At 41.3% G+C, this 14,623-nt stretch overlaps 1 protein-coding gene across 1 annotated transcript in view; it reads right to left on the reverse strand.

Moving 5' to 3' along the window:
• Positions 1 to 287: 287 nt before the first annotated feature.
• Positions 288 to 14,623, reverse strand: part of MRPS6 (mitochondrial ribosomal protein S6) — a 44,987-nt gene continuing 30,651 nt past the window's right edge. The window contains exons 2-3 of the mRNA XM_063442628.1: positions 9,034 to 9,173; positions 288 to 549 (exon numbers count right to left, since the gene is read on the reverse strand). Of these exons, the coding sequence (XP_063298698.1) occupies positions 366 to 549; positions 9,034 to 9,173 (324 nt within the window). The 3' untranslated portion in view covers positions 288 to 365. The remainder of the gene's footprint in view (positions 550 to 9,033; positions 9,174 to 14,623) is intronic.

Here is a 14,623-nt window from a genome sequence, read left to right on the forward strand (position 1 = left end):
AGCAGCTTATTGGAAAAAAAAAAAAGTTGCTGTAGCTTCTCTACCCCCCAACTCTCTAGGTCAGCACAATGATTTTGGTGTCTCAGTGCTTATAGGGCATTGCCAGTAGCCCGTTACCCCATTCACCTTAAAATATAAAATAAAAGTGTTTTAAAACTTACAAGTAATGCAGTGCTGGGAGCTTTGTCAAAACATTTTCATATTTTTTTTTTCGATACAGGGAAAAAGAACAGTTAATTTTTGTTGTATAATTAAATAAATAGAAAGACATCATTCTGAAACGTGAGCACCTTTATAAATGTACATTTATTAAACAAAATAACATTTTTTATTTGGCTACATTATTCACATTGTACGATATACTATCATTTCCTCCTGCGCTTGAATTTAGCTTCGATGTCAACTGGAAGAATTCCCGGACACTCTACCTCTTCTGTTTTTGGCTCTTGTTTCAAAACAGTAGGTCTGATAACATCAATGTCCCGAGATAAATGATCCAACATACTTGGGATGATATCAGGAGGGGAATAGAAATCAACCAAAAAGTATCTGGAAAAGAAAATTGTATATTTAAGAACTGTACAAAAATACAACTTTAGAAGAGATGTGTTCTGCCAAAAAGATGTAGTAAGGAAGCCATTGAATTGTAATGGCTTTTAGTTGAGCCAATAGTAATTATATTGGTTTGAAATTATTTACTGGGTACAAGTGTTTTTCTTTTTTGGCATAACAATTCACATCCATGTTACTCCAATTGTCGGACGAAATTGGATCCAGTACGCATGGTTCTCAATTATATTTTGAACTCCATACATAAATTTTTCTGCCATTTGATTTCAGCTACCACTCAAGATCATAGAAGACAAATGGAACCTTCAGTTATCTCTCGGTAATAGAATGCCTCAATGGGATTAATATCTGGGAGAAAATGCCATCAATTGCAGAAGACAATTTAAATTAAGACAAAATGGTAAGGCTAGTGATAAAGTATTTAAAAAATGACTGCATTCAGCTTTCTCGCTATGATCTTACAGCGATTTTTTTTGTCATTAAGTATGTTTTATTAGACATTTGTGCGCTGGAAAAATGTGGTACATATTGAATTTTCCGATTATTTGAGTATGTGCATCCAAATTATGTTAAAATTATTTACTAATTACAAATCCTAGTTAGACTTAAATGGTGGAGTCACACATGAAGACCACCATCAGTTTATAGTTTATCCCCCGTTTTATTATTATTTTCTGTATTAATTATTGTTATTGCATCTTATTGTGTAAAGGTTTACATTGTTATTTTAAAAATCTTCACTAAAAATATTTGAATAAGACCACTATCAGTACAGGTATTTATCGATATGGTCACTCATGACTTTTTTGCTTCTGCTTAAGCCTCAAGTGTGGCTACATCATCAAGTAGTTGTGCTACCAGGAACTATTTTGTGGTGCTCTATGAGGGCATCAAATTTTGCTTAAGATGTGTGTGAACAAGGGGATAAACTGACCTAAACTGGCAGGTTCCGCCTCGAGTTCTCTTAGACATCCATTAAAGGCTTAAGGACTTCCACTAATTGCTCAATCTTTGGACTCCCAATCCCAACGAACTGATAGGATGCCAAAGTTTGGATAGCCTAGAGGTGGACTTAGGCAGTGTTTACAATGCCCAGGCTGCAAGGACATGCTTTATGCCCCAGAACCACTAAATTAAGTTTTAGTGGTTCTGGTAACTATAGTGTCCTTTTAGCAGTGGCACTCAATGCACAAACACTGAAGAAAATAGAGATTTATCAAAGTGATCTGAAAAAGGTCTTGTTTTCAATCTATAATTTGTTTGCATTTATTAAAGAGTTTTAAAAATGGTCCACAACTGACGTCTGTTGTTATTTTAAAGGACCACTATAGTGCCAGGAAAATATACTCGTGTGCCCCCCACCCTCAGGGACCCCCTCCCGCCGGGCTGGATGGTGAGGAAAGGGTTAAAACTTACCTTTATTCCAGCGCTGGGCGGTGAGCTCTCCGCGTCCGATCCTCCCTTTCGGCTGAATGCGCATGCGCAGCAAGAGCTGCGCGCGCATTCAGCAGGTCTCATAGGAAAGCATTTACAATGCTTTCCTATGGACGCTTGCGTGCTCTCACAGTGAGAATCACGCAAGCGCCTCTAGCGGCTGTCAGTGAGACAGCCACTAGAGGATTTGGAGGCTGGATTAACCCTATTATAAACATAGCAGTTTCTCTGAAACTGCTAAGTTTATAAAGAAAAAGGGTTAATCCTAGAGGGACCTGGCACCCAGACCACCTCATTAAGCTGAAGTGGTCTGGGTGCCTAGAGTGGTCCTTTAAATTGCACATTTGCTGTGCCCCATTATTCTGCCATTTGCGATTTTCCTGCGTTTATTCCAAGTTTTTGTATTTTACCGCTTTGTGTGGGCAACAAGCTACTTTGAGGCGGTCCTCTCAATATTTTCTATTAGTTTAAAAAAAAAAAAAATTTGATTTATTTTCTAATAAGCTATTTGAATAGTGTAAGTAATCAGTGAATTCTGCTATTTACAAATAGGTGCCGTTATAATACGTAGGTGTTCAGAAAGAAATCCTTCCTAAGCCCTACAGTAAAGGAAAAGATTGTACAGCAAATGCTGATGCCAATCGTTGATTATAGGGATGTAGTATATGCACCTGTACCACAAACCCACCTTAATAAACTCAAGACATTATATAACTTCACAACAAGAGGACATAGTCTTAAATTAGAGGGGCAAAGGTTTAAAAATAATATCAGGAAGTATTACTTTACTGAGAGGGTAGTGGATGCATGGAATAGCCTTCCAGCTGAAGTGGGAGAGGTTAACACAGTAAAGGAGTTTAAGCATGCGTGGGATAGGCATAAGGCTATCCTAACTATAAGATAAGGCCAGAAAATAATGAAAGTATTTAGAAAATTGGGCAGACTAGATGGGCCGAATGGTTCTTATCTGCCGTCACATTCTTTTCTATGTTTCTATGTTTCTATAACTGGTTTTGCCGATTTGTGCTACAATGTAATTACCCACCATTGTGAAATGCTAAAAGAACTAAACTGGTTGTTACTGGAATCCAGACGCACCCTTCATCTTTCCAGCCTTGTGTTTAAAGGACCACTATAGTGCCAGGAAAACATACTCGTTTTCCTGGCACTATAGTGCCCTAAGGGTGCCCCCCACCCTCAGGGTCCCCCTCCCGCCCGGCTCTGGAAAGGGGAAAAGGGGTAAAACTTACCTTTTCCAGCGCTGGCCGGGGAGCTCTCTGCCTCCGATCCTCCTCCGTTCCGCCCCGTCGGCTGAATGCGCACGCGGGGCAAGAGCTGCGCGCGCATTCAGCCGGTCGCATAGGAAAGCATTTACAATGCTTTCCTATGGACGATTGCGTGCTCTCACTGTGATTTTCACAGTGAGAATCACGCAAGCGCCTCTAGCGGCTGTCAACGAGACAGCCACTAGAGGATTTGGGGGAAGGCTTAACCCATTTATAAACATAGCAGTTTCTCTGAAACTGCTATGTTTATAAAAAAAATGGGTTAACCCTAGCTGGACCTGGCACCCAGACCACTTCATTAAGCTGAAGTGGTCTGGGTGCCTAGAGTGGTCCTTTAAGAGCTTTTCTGGGGAGCTCCCACCCTACCTGAGCAGAATGCTCTCCTCGGCTGTTCCCACCTCCTATAACCTCCGATCCAGTACTTTATTTAGTCTACCTCAATACAAAAAGAAAGCAGCCTGATCCTCCTTCTGCTACAGAGCACCGCAATTATGGAACGACCTCCCGCACACTTTCAAATCTTCCCCAAGCCTAAAGTCCTTTAAGAGATCCCTCTCTACATACCTCAAAGCAGAATGCACGTGTTTTGGTTGATTATGTATTTCCTACCTGTTAAATTTTGTATATATTCTGTATTAATATCGTTTTTGTATTTTATTGTACCCTAATGTAACAGTGCAATGTTTTGTGGACCCAGGACATACTTGAAAACGAGAGAAATCTCAATGTATCTTTCCTGGTAAAATATTTTATAAATAAATAAATAAATAAATAAAAGCACTAAATTGACGTTAAAAAAAAAAAAAAAAAAAAAATGTTTAAAAAAGCTAAAAGACTGCATTTATGACAGGAAAAGTGCAAACAAATATTGATAAAACTCTGCTCTGGTGCAGTCAAAAACATAATTAACATAATGGACATAATTAAAAAATGACAGGGCACAAAACATTAAGTTATATACATATATTACATAGGTAGACTGACAGAGATATATTATATGAGGTGGTAACATTAATTTGTCAGTTAGAAAATAGCAATCGCAGATTATTTTGTCTGGCAACGAAAAGCTGCAAACTGGGGCAAAATTTTTTTTTTTTTTGTAAGTACGGTAGTGAATCGGATTAGTTATAGCAATCCCTGCATATTTACCAACCTACCACAGAGGCTGCTGATAGTTTTGGTAGGGCCCCCATTTGAAACACTGCAGCTTTCCAACGCTTGAGGTCGTTTTTAACTCTTTCATGACAGGTTATTAGGCAAATCCCACTATAGCACGGCAGTGGGGGCATCAGTGGGGTAAAGGATGCATTATATGGAATGTTTTATAATATTAGTGTGTTACGTCCTTATTTTGTTTGTTTATATCCATCACCAATAAAATTCTGATATGCTCGAGACATTCCCAATTTGCAGAACGCTCACACTCTAAGGCAGAGTCATCACGTTCAAGGGGCTGCAGCATTACTAGCCAGCTGTAATACCTTAGTCTGCCTGAAACCCATGCTGGCTGCTCGGAGCTCAGAGAGGCAGTGGAAAATTCCACTTTGCGGATAGCAAAAGGAGGGGTGAGAAATAAGAGCTTGAGCACGGTTCGTATGTAACCACACGTTCTCCTTTCTCGGTTTATTTTATAGCTATTGTAACAATGCATTCTCTGTGTCGACACAGAATGAAGAAAAAAAAAAAAAGGATTTTACAATTTCACAAAGCCCCTGGTGTAGGTGTGCAATTAAACAATATTCACTTTGAATGACTCTATTCAGACAAGATGTTTAAAAACTGAACAAAATAAAAGGAAAAGATGTCCATTTAAATATACTGCAGATTCTACCAATGATATAAAAACGTAGAACATATGGAAGGGCTTGTAAACAAAGGAGGGTGAACCAAGAGGTAACCAATTTCTGGCACAGGGCCTCCACCCACGGTGGGCTCCTTTTGGGATAAAACTGCAAGACAGGACCACACTTATTAACTGCCCTCACCCCCTGCAGTCAATTATAATGGTGCAAAAAGAGGAGGAAGGGGGGTTCACTAATTTGCTTCCATGCTGGAGCACAATGCAATGTTACTTTGCAGTCATTGTTAACCCTTCAAAGGCAATACACTGAAGGAGATCAATGTTAAAATAAATTAGGGGTTGTTGCAAACTCAACCCGTTACTAAATCTGGTAATTCACTCACTGTACAGCATTGCAGAATATATTGTCACTTGAAAAAACAAAAAACAACATATATATATATATATATATATATATATATATATATAAAATATATATTTGCCTTGGTAAACCCAAAACGTTTGAGCTGCTACCACTAATCTTTTACCGTCCTACTAGCGCACTTAAGAGCATTGGATTAATCGAACACATAGAAACATAGAATGTGACGGCAGATAAGAACCATTCGGCCCATCTAGTCTGCCCAATTTTCTAAATACTTTCATTAGTCCCTGGCCTTATCTTATAGTTAGGATAGCCTTATGCCTATCCCACGCATGCTTGAACTCCTTCACTGAGTTAACGTCTACCACTTCAGCTGGAAGGCTATTCCATGCATCCACTACCCTCTCAGTAAAGTAATACTTCCTGATATTATTTTTAAACCTTTGCCCCTCTAATTTAAGACTATGTCCTCTTGTTGTGGTAGTTTTTCTTCTCTTAAATATAGTCTCCGCCTTTACTTTTTATATTTAAATGTTTTTATCATATACCCCCGTCTCGTCTTTCCTCCAAGCTATACATGTTAAGATCCTTTAACCTTTCCTGGTAAGTTTTATCCTGCAATCCATGAACCAGTTTAGCAGCCCTTCTCTGAACTCTCTCTCTCAATATCCTTCTGGAGATACGGTCTCCAGTACTGTGTATAATACTGCAAGTGAGGTCTCACCAGTGTTCTGTACAATGGCATGAGCACTTCCCTCTTTCTACTGCTAATACCTCTCCCTATACAACCAAGCATTCTGCTAGCATTTCCTGCTGCTCTATTACATTGTCTGCCTACCACACAGCCATCGTCCCCTATTGGGATGAAGTTTATCGGGGAATCAGTCCACCTCTTACAGAACCAAAGATTGTCTACCACAAGTTGCATCTTTTCGGTACTATAGTTCTAGTATATTCTGCTGCAGGACTCTTGGCCATGCGAGTGGTGAGCAGCTTGTATACAAGAGCGATCAGTAGGACCTGCACGGAACATGGCTATGTATGGAACAGTCATGCCCTTTATGATGTTTATTAAAATGCCCTAAAGATTGACATTTTATTGTGCAATGCCCTAATTCGGTATTGTTTTGGTTGTGTGCCAGGCTGCATGCCGAAGATTAATATATATACTTGTACTGACCACTTGAAGTGCATAAGCTAAGCGTGACCTATTTTATGCAGAGCTGTAAAATTCCATTCAGTGAGTCAGATGTGAGATGGCTGAAACTCAGCTCACGTATAGATCAGCAAGCAGCTACGTACAAGGCAAGGCTGTTCCTTGAATACAGCAGTGTGCCCAGTGACATTGCTTGCTCTACCGACATATAAATACTGGGGTGACTTTGTAACACTCCACAAACACGCTGAGCACACACAGTCTCATCAACATTCAATTGGTAGCTACAGAGATGAGCTAAGGTAATTGTCAAGTGTTCAATTATTTGACCAACAGAGATCCGAATTAACTTCTAGTTGTCTTCATAGTGCTGAGGTCATTTCACAGTTTTGAGGGAACGTTATGCTTTACTTATCAATATCACGCCATCATCTGGCTGACAGTTTCCATGATAAGAAAAAGTCCAGAGCAGCAGAATCAGACAAAATTATGAATTGCATACTTGTGAGAACATTTCACCTATACTTAAAGAAACACTATAGGGTCAGAAATTCCTGACCCTATAATATTAACCCCCTCCCCCCGGGCCCTTGCCTTCCCTAAATATAGTAAAACCTTTATTCCAGTCTGCTGCTGCTGCTGGCTCTGTCCCTGATCTGCCGGTTTGGCTGAAATCATCAGAAATGATACTTTCAGTCAATCACAATGCTTTCACATAGGTAAGCATTGGATTGGCGGAGGACACACACATCCCTGGCCAAATAGCATCTCCTTTATAGAGATGTATTGAATCAATGCATCTCAATGAGGAAAGTTCAGTGTCTCAATGCAGAGGGTTTGAGACACTTAATGGCAGCACTGCCCCAGGAAGCACCTCTAGTAGCCTCCCTAGGCTGTAATATAAACACTGAATTTTCTCTGAAAACAGTTTACAGCAAAAAGCCTGAAGGGACTGATTATACTCAGCAGAACAAATACAATAAGCTGTAGTTGTTCTGGTGACTATAGTGCCCCTTTATATACACTTTGCTCAATCCATAATGAAATGATCTTTCATAACCGACAAGGCACAGGAGGAATGGAGCCCTGGGTTGTAAAATGTGTTACTGGTTGCTTCAACCCTTTTTACTTGAATAAAAACAACGTAATGCTACTAAATCTACTTCTCCAGATTTGGGAAAGATTGGTACTAAAGCTTTACTTTTGCACATGGGCAATGTGATGATTAACAGAGGGAGGCTTGTTTGTTTGTTTGTTTATAAATAATAAAATGTTAACTATTTCAGTTCATTTACTTAATTCTACAAAATAAACAGTATTTTCTGCAATACATAAGAGCATTTTCTATCATAGAGATACTTAAAAGAACACAATAGTGTCTGGAATACAAACATGTTTTTTTGACAATATAGTTTTAATAGCGCTGTTTAGGCCTCCGGCATCACTCTCCTTACTTTAAAGAGGTGTACTTTTATTCAAGCCGGTTTCTTTGCCCTGCTCCACCTCCTTGACTGAGATCACCAAATTTGGCAATCTCAGCCAATTCAATACTTTTCCTATAGGAAAGCATTGGGAGGCTATTGTGCAAGCGCGGCAAAACGCAGCTCTAAGCCAATCAGCATCTTCTCATACAGACGCACTGAATCAATGCTGAATATGGATAGTGAATATGGATATGGATAGTGTTTGATCGCCTCCTTGCAGAGCATAGAGGCACTGAATGGCAGTACTGTAAACTGGAGTGACTGTCACTGAAGGTGCCCCTTGGTAGCAATGTAAACACTGCATTTTCTCTGGAGACGCAGTGTTGATATTAAAAAAGGCCTTTATGGACATGCTTACACACCAGAACAACTACTTTAAACTATAGTTGTTCTGGTGACTATAGTGTTCCTTAAAATAAAATATCTAGGCACCATACACACAACAGCTCACAGTAGTGTTTATGGTGCCAGACGTGCCTTGGTGCTTTTTCCCCACCCCACACAAGATATCAGACCATTATTTGCCTTCTCACCTGGGGTCCACTAGGCACTGAAGCCGAGCTCCACTAATGCCAGAGAGAACGTATGTTCATGGTTTTGAGCTAAGCCCTGTATTGCATGGTTGAGAGCATCAACTCCTTTTAAATAGCAATTTTGGCATTATTCACATCATTTGCATAACAAGTATGAAAAATTAGAGACATGAAAAAATTGAAATTTGTAGGGCAATTTTCTGAAATATCTGAGCAAACAGTTCAACCATTTAGCCAAATTCCAGGGTAATTGCTCCATATTTAGCACTTCGCCCCAATCTTTCTCTCTACATAAAACACCAAGCCCTTGATCTATTGATTGTGATAGACGTGTTGCTAGGGGATGCGTACAACCACCAACGTGCGTATGACCAACCACTAAAGTCATTTTCATTAAAAACATACCCTCCTTGTCTGTGAGCCTGGTTGTGCTTTGATATCTTGTACGGAAGGGCCTTTTCTCCCAAGCTTTCCAGGTTACGTACAATTGCTCCTCGCTCCATGAGAGCTTCTATTGTGCGTTTCAACGTAGCAACTGTCTCAGGCTGCAGAAAGGCAAACAGAATAAGAAATATTAGCTGGACCAAAGAATGGACAGGAAATCCAGGGGAAACAAAAAGCCATCGTTGGAAAACACAAGCGATTCTTATATGCACAGTCATTTAACAGGCCACTCAAATACATTAGAAAGAACTCTACTCCATAACCCATTCAGTGCTGAACGTCTAGATAATTGTGTTCTTTTCAGCAGACGAGAACGGACATCCCTTGAGTGTTACATGCATTCACCTCATTTTAGATATAAAATCAAGATTCACTGGACTCATGAATGTTCACAGAAGTATTTAAAAAATAAAAGCAATATCAATGATCTCTAAAAAAATGTTTTTCAAAAAGCGTTATTAAAAAAGGGTTACTCCAAGCACCATAACCACTTCAGTGATGGTGCGTGAAGTCGCTTTGTGAAACGTTACACATACAGAGAATGTTTGCATTGCACTGCTAAGACTGCTTCTAATGGCTGTCTACCAGACAGCCTCCATAGGCACTTCCGCAGTATCATTGAGTTTGACTCAATGAAACAACACTGGATGTCCTCACGCTTTGCATGAAGACTTCCAACGTCTTTATATCCCCCGTAGGAAAGCATTGATTTAATGCTTTCCTATTGGGATTGACCGATTATCGGTTTTGCCGATATGATCAGCCGATATTCAGATTTTTTTGTAATTATTGGTATCGGATGATAATCACCGGCAATACGATAATGAATGAGTGGGCCGGTGCGTCCATAAGGCGACACAAGCGTCCGCCTTAGGGCGCACCAGCCCAGGGGGTGCTAGATCGGAATGACTGGCAGGAGGTGGGGCCACAGCGCTCCCTCCTGCCAGGCACTTTGTGTAGCATGGTCGAGCAAAGCAGTGCGCACCTGTAGTGTTTCCTGTACCCGGCCAGACTGAAAGGAAGTGCTCACTGAGAGAGCACTTCCTGTCAGTCCGGCAGGATACAGGAGACTGAATCTCCTGTACCCCGGTGCACACTGCTCCGCTCAGCCACGCTACAAGAAGACACACTGGGGAGCAGGGAGCAAGGAGTGGAGAGAGGGGCACTAAGGGACAGGGACACTATGGACATCCAGCGTATTCTCACTGTGATTTTCACAGTGAGAATCGCAGAAGTGCCTCTAGCGGCTGTCAGTGAGACAGCCACTAGAGGCTGGATTAACCCTCAGTGAATCATAGCATTTTTTCTGAAACTGCTATGTTTTCAGCTGCAGGGTTAAAACTAGCGGGACCTGGCACCCAGACCACTTAATTGAGCTGAAATGGTCTGGGTGCCCATAGTGGTCCTTTAATGTAGTGGTTCTGGTGTCTAAAGCCTGTACCTGCAGACTTTCCAATGTAAACACTGCCTTTTCATAGAAAAGGTAGTGTTTACATTGCTTCCTAGTGACCGTCACTCAGACGGGCACTAGAGGTGCTTCCTGTGTCAGTGCTGCATAGTGTGCAGCACCTACATTCAGAGTCTTTACACTCTGCATGGAGGCACTGAATGTTTCCCATAGAGATGCATGGATTCAATGCATCTCTATTAGGAGATGCTTATTGGTGCAACGTTTTGCAGCCAATCCTATGGCAAAACATTGGATTGGCTGAGATCGTCAAACTTGATAATCTCAGTCATAGAGGCAGAGCCAGTCGAGGAGAGACCAGCACGGCGTGGGGGGGGGAAAAAGGAGAGTAAAAACACCATTCCCTTGCGAAAGGAAGGAGTCTGGTCACCTTAACACACACACCATGATACACACACACACACACACCATGACAGACCCATACACTCACGCTATGACAGACATACACTCACACATTATTGCTTGATTTAATACCTGGGGTCCAGTGGGCAGCAAGATGGGGGATTATGAAGGGGGCGGCATGCTGGATGGTCATGGAGGGCGGGCGGCTGACTGCGTGAATAGAAGGATGGCGGCAGGGCAACTGTGGTGTCCCTGCTCTGCTCCCCATGCACCGGTTAGTAAGACCGGGGCTAGAATATGACATTATATCCTGGCTCCGGTCTCATTAAGAGGCGCCCGGGGGAGCAGAGCAGGGACATCACAGCTCCCTCGCTGGTCTCCTATTTGCGCAGCCAGCCGCCCATCTCCATGACTCCCCAGCGTGCTGCCGGCCGCTCGCCAGCCTCGAAGGTAAGGGGCTCGCTCAACCCAGGCGCCAAGGCAAAATTCCTATGGTTTGACGAGCCCTGCCTTATCAGGCTGGAGACACATGTAGAGCTAGCGCATGTTCCAGCCAATTAGAATAGGCGATCAGGCAGTCACATTGTCTCACTTACATCACAGGCAAAGAGCTTTCTTTTTGTATTAACCTTTACGAAGGCCCTTACTAATAGATTCATTAAACAAACCAGAGTATTTGTGGTGTTTATTCTGCTCATGTGCAAACACTTATATTTTGGGTACAGCTTAATTGTTAGAAAACCATTCATGTTCTCTTCAAGTCTTTCTAAATGTTGAATTTGCACAGTTTTTATGGTAACTTTTCTTCAGCCGAATTTAACCATATGAAACTTGATTTGTGATAAGTTAAACATTGTTTACACCTTATCAATTAGTATCAAATATGCATTTGTAAATTCCCATATACTGTACTCATGAAATGGTCAAGCGTGGTCTCTATACCTACATACAAGTCATATTTCAATTGTGCTTACAAAACCCCGGTTGTGATACACTTTAGCAATAGTGATTTCTCCGTTTCAGTTGCATAAGTTTTACAAAAGACAAAAATTTGAACACTCCCCCCTCACTATACCATTTTTTTTTTTTTAAATGATCAAACCCCTAAAATGAACAAAAATGATTTGGCGATTATTGGAGAGATATTATACATCAATTTTCTTTCAGAAAAAAATCTTGTAGGTTTCATTGAATTGCTTTATTGATCTGCTAATCCCGGTCCCAAAACTCAAATTTCAGAATGGTATCTGGCCAAGCAGATTACAAAGCTGGAACATACTGCTGGAAAAGAACCTCTTTCTTGAGGTCATACAAACTCCATGTGTGAATATCCTAAGGCACACAAGCGGTCATATGAGCCAACTAGTGCTAATGACTTAACCACAAGTACATTTTGAGCCACTTCAGGACCAGACGTAGGCAAATGCTTTTTTTAATTTTTTTTTTATTTACTTTATTGTCACACCACTGACATGCCATTCGTCCTTTAGGGATTAATCATGACTTCAGAAGAATGACAGACCACAGTAGACTTCATCCAGCAATAATGAATGAATAGATATTACTTAGAGACCACAAACTCGGGACCATGACAAAATGGATAAACTGCGGGTGTCATCCAAGGATATAGACCAAAGAAGATATATATTAGGATGGTTAAAACAAAATGCAAACAATTTCCCATGCTTGTTTAACTGAAAAATAGCATGTATACCCTTCCTCCCCAAAAACCCAAAACAACAAAGGTGGCTGTGATGACATTGTCTTGGTGTCGTGCGTGGGGTGCAGGAGCCTGAAGGCGCAGAAAATTATACAATTCAACCATTATATAAACTATTTATTTTGCGGTTTCACTTTAAATGCATACTGTGCTCCATAATTTTTTGCCCATACAAGATGTTCGCAAAGTAGCAATATGAGTCTTTCAACGTGTTTTCCCTACCTATTTACATACTAACAATGAAAACTTGTGAATATCAATTATAAGAAGCTGGACACCTTCCCTACAATTTAAAGGAACACTCCAGGCATGGTGTATTATCCAGCTGAAAGAGGCCATTGCCATCTGGGAACACCATTGCCATGAAGGGGTGTACGTGGTCTGCAACAATCTCTAGGTAGGTGGTAAGTTTTGAAGTAACATCCACAGGAATGCCAGGACCAGGTTTCACAGCAGAACATAACACTGCCTCCGCCTGCCTGCCTTCTTCCCATAGTGCACCCTGCTGCCATCTCTACCCCAGGTAATTGTTGCACATGCCGGCTTATCCACCTGATCTAAAAGAAAATGTGATGATTCATCAGATCAGACAACCTTCTTCCATTGCTTATTTGTCCAGGTCTGACACTCACGTCCCAATTGAAGGTGCTTTTGGCGGGGGACAGGGATCAGAAAACAGTGATGCACTATGTGTTCTAACACCTTTCAATCATGGCCAACTTCACTGAAATTCAAACCCAGTCAAAAAGACATACTGAGAAAGTAGTATGTGTCTGGGGGCTTATAGTGTGTACTTTTTCTCAGTATTTTTCCTGAGACACTTCTTGGCACTGGGTGGAGCTACCGCCATCAAGAAGTATCAATCTCTCAGCCGTCTCCAGTGACAGCTGCAGGGAAATTGGCCCTATTGATGAAGGATCCTGCAGTCTTGCAGGATACTCCATAGAACTCACTGTTGTACTCTCACGAAAGCTCAAGAGTGCAGCAGGGATGCGGGTTCCTGGCCGGAAAAGTATGGCGGCACCCGAGAGGCACAGGTTCAGGTAAGTAGAACCGATCTTTACCTGCCTCCCCCAGGCTACTGTACCCCCAGCAGTGATGTGTCAATGTGTCAGTGTTGCTTTAAGATTTTCAGCAATTTGAGCTACAGTAGCTCTTCTGTGTAAATGAACCAGACGGGCTAGCCTTCGCTCCCCACGTGCATCAATAGACCCTGGGTGCCGATGACACGGATACCGGTTCACTGGTTCTTCTTTGCATCACTTTTGGTAGGTACTAAACACTGCATACTTGCCGTTTTTGGAATTGCTCTGACCCAGCCATCTAGCCATCACGATTTGGCCTTTGTCAAAGTCATGCAGATCTTTTCGCTTGCCAATTTTTCCTGGTTCCAACACATAAAATTCAAGATCTGCCTGTTCACTGATTTCCCAATATATCCCACCCCTTGAGGAGCCTACTGTATCTGTGGCGCCTCCAGTAATCTGGACTAAGAGAACACTATATTGTTTGGAATACAAATATGCATTTCTAACACTATAGTGCCTTAGTCCCGGTTTAGGTGACTGGGCTAGGCCTGCCAGAGTATTTAATATAAAAATAAAAAATAAAAAGTTTACCCTTTTCCCTTCGAGGTGCCTTGAGATGAACTGGTCTGGGGGCCTATAGTGTGCCTTTAAAGGAACGCTCAAGCATTAATACAAATCTATCTTTTTTAACATTGGCGTTACTTTAGTTTGATTGCAGGTGGTGTAAACTAGTCAGGTTTATGCTGGGCAGGGATGGGCCAAATCAAAGCTATTTGCTAACCAAGGTATTCAAAACATCTAACATTATTAATCTCTTTCACTGTGTTCAGGTAACAGGGCGAGGAGGGACACAATGCAGGTTTGCAACTGCAGATTGCATTTTTTATTTTATTTCTTAAGATTCATGTAATAAAATGGTAAACTGCTGTCACTTTGTCTCGGACTGAGAAAATCTAATTTAAAAATGTGTGCACAGTCAGGATAAATCAGCCT

This window comes from Pelobates fuscus, chromosome 1, assembly GCF_036172605.1.
Source record: "Pelobates fuscus isolate aPelFus1 chromosome 1, aPelFus1.pri, whole genome shotgun sequence".
Taxonomy (NCBI): Eukaryota; Metazoa; Chordata; class Amphibia; order Anura; family Pelobatidae; genus Pelobates; species Pelobates fuscus.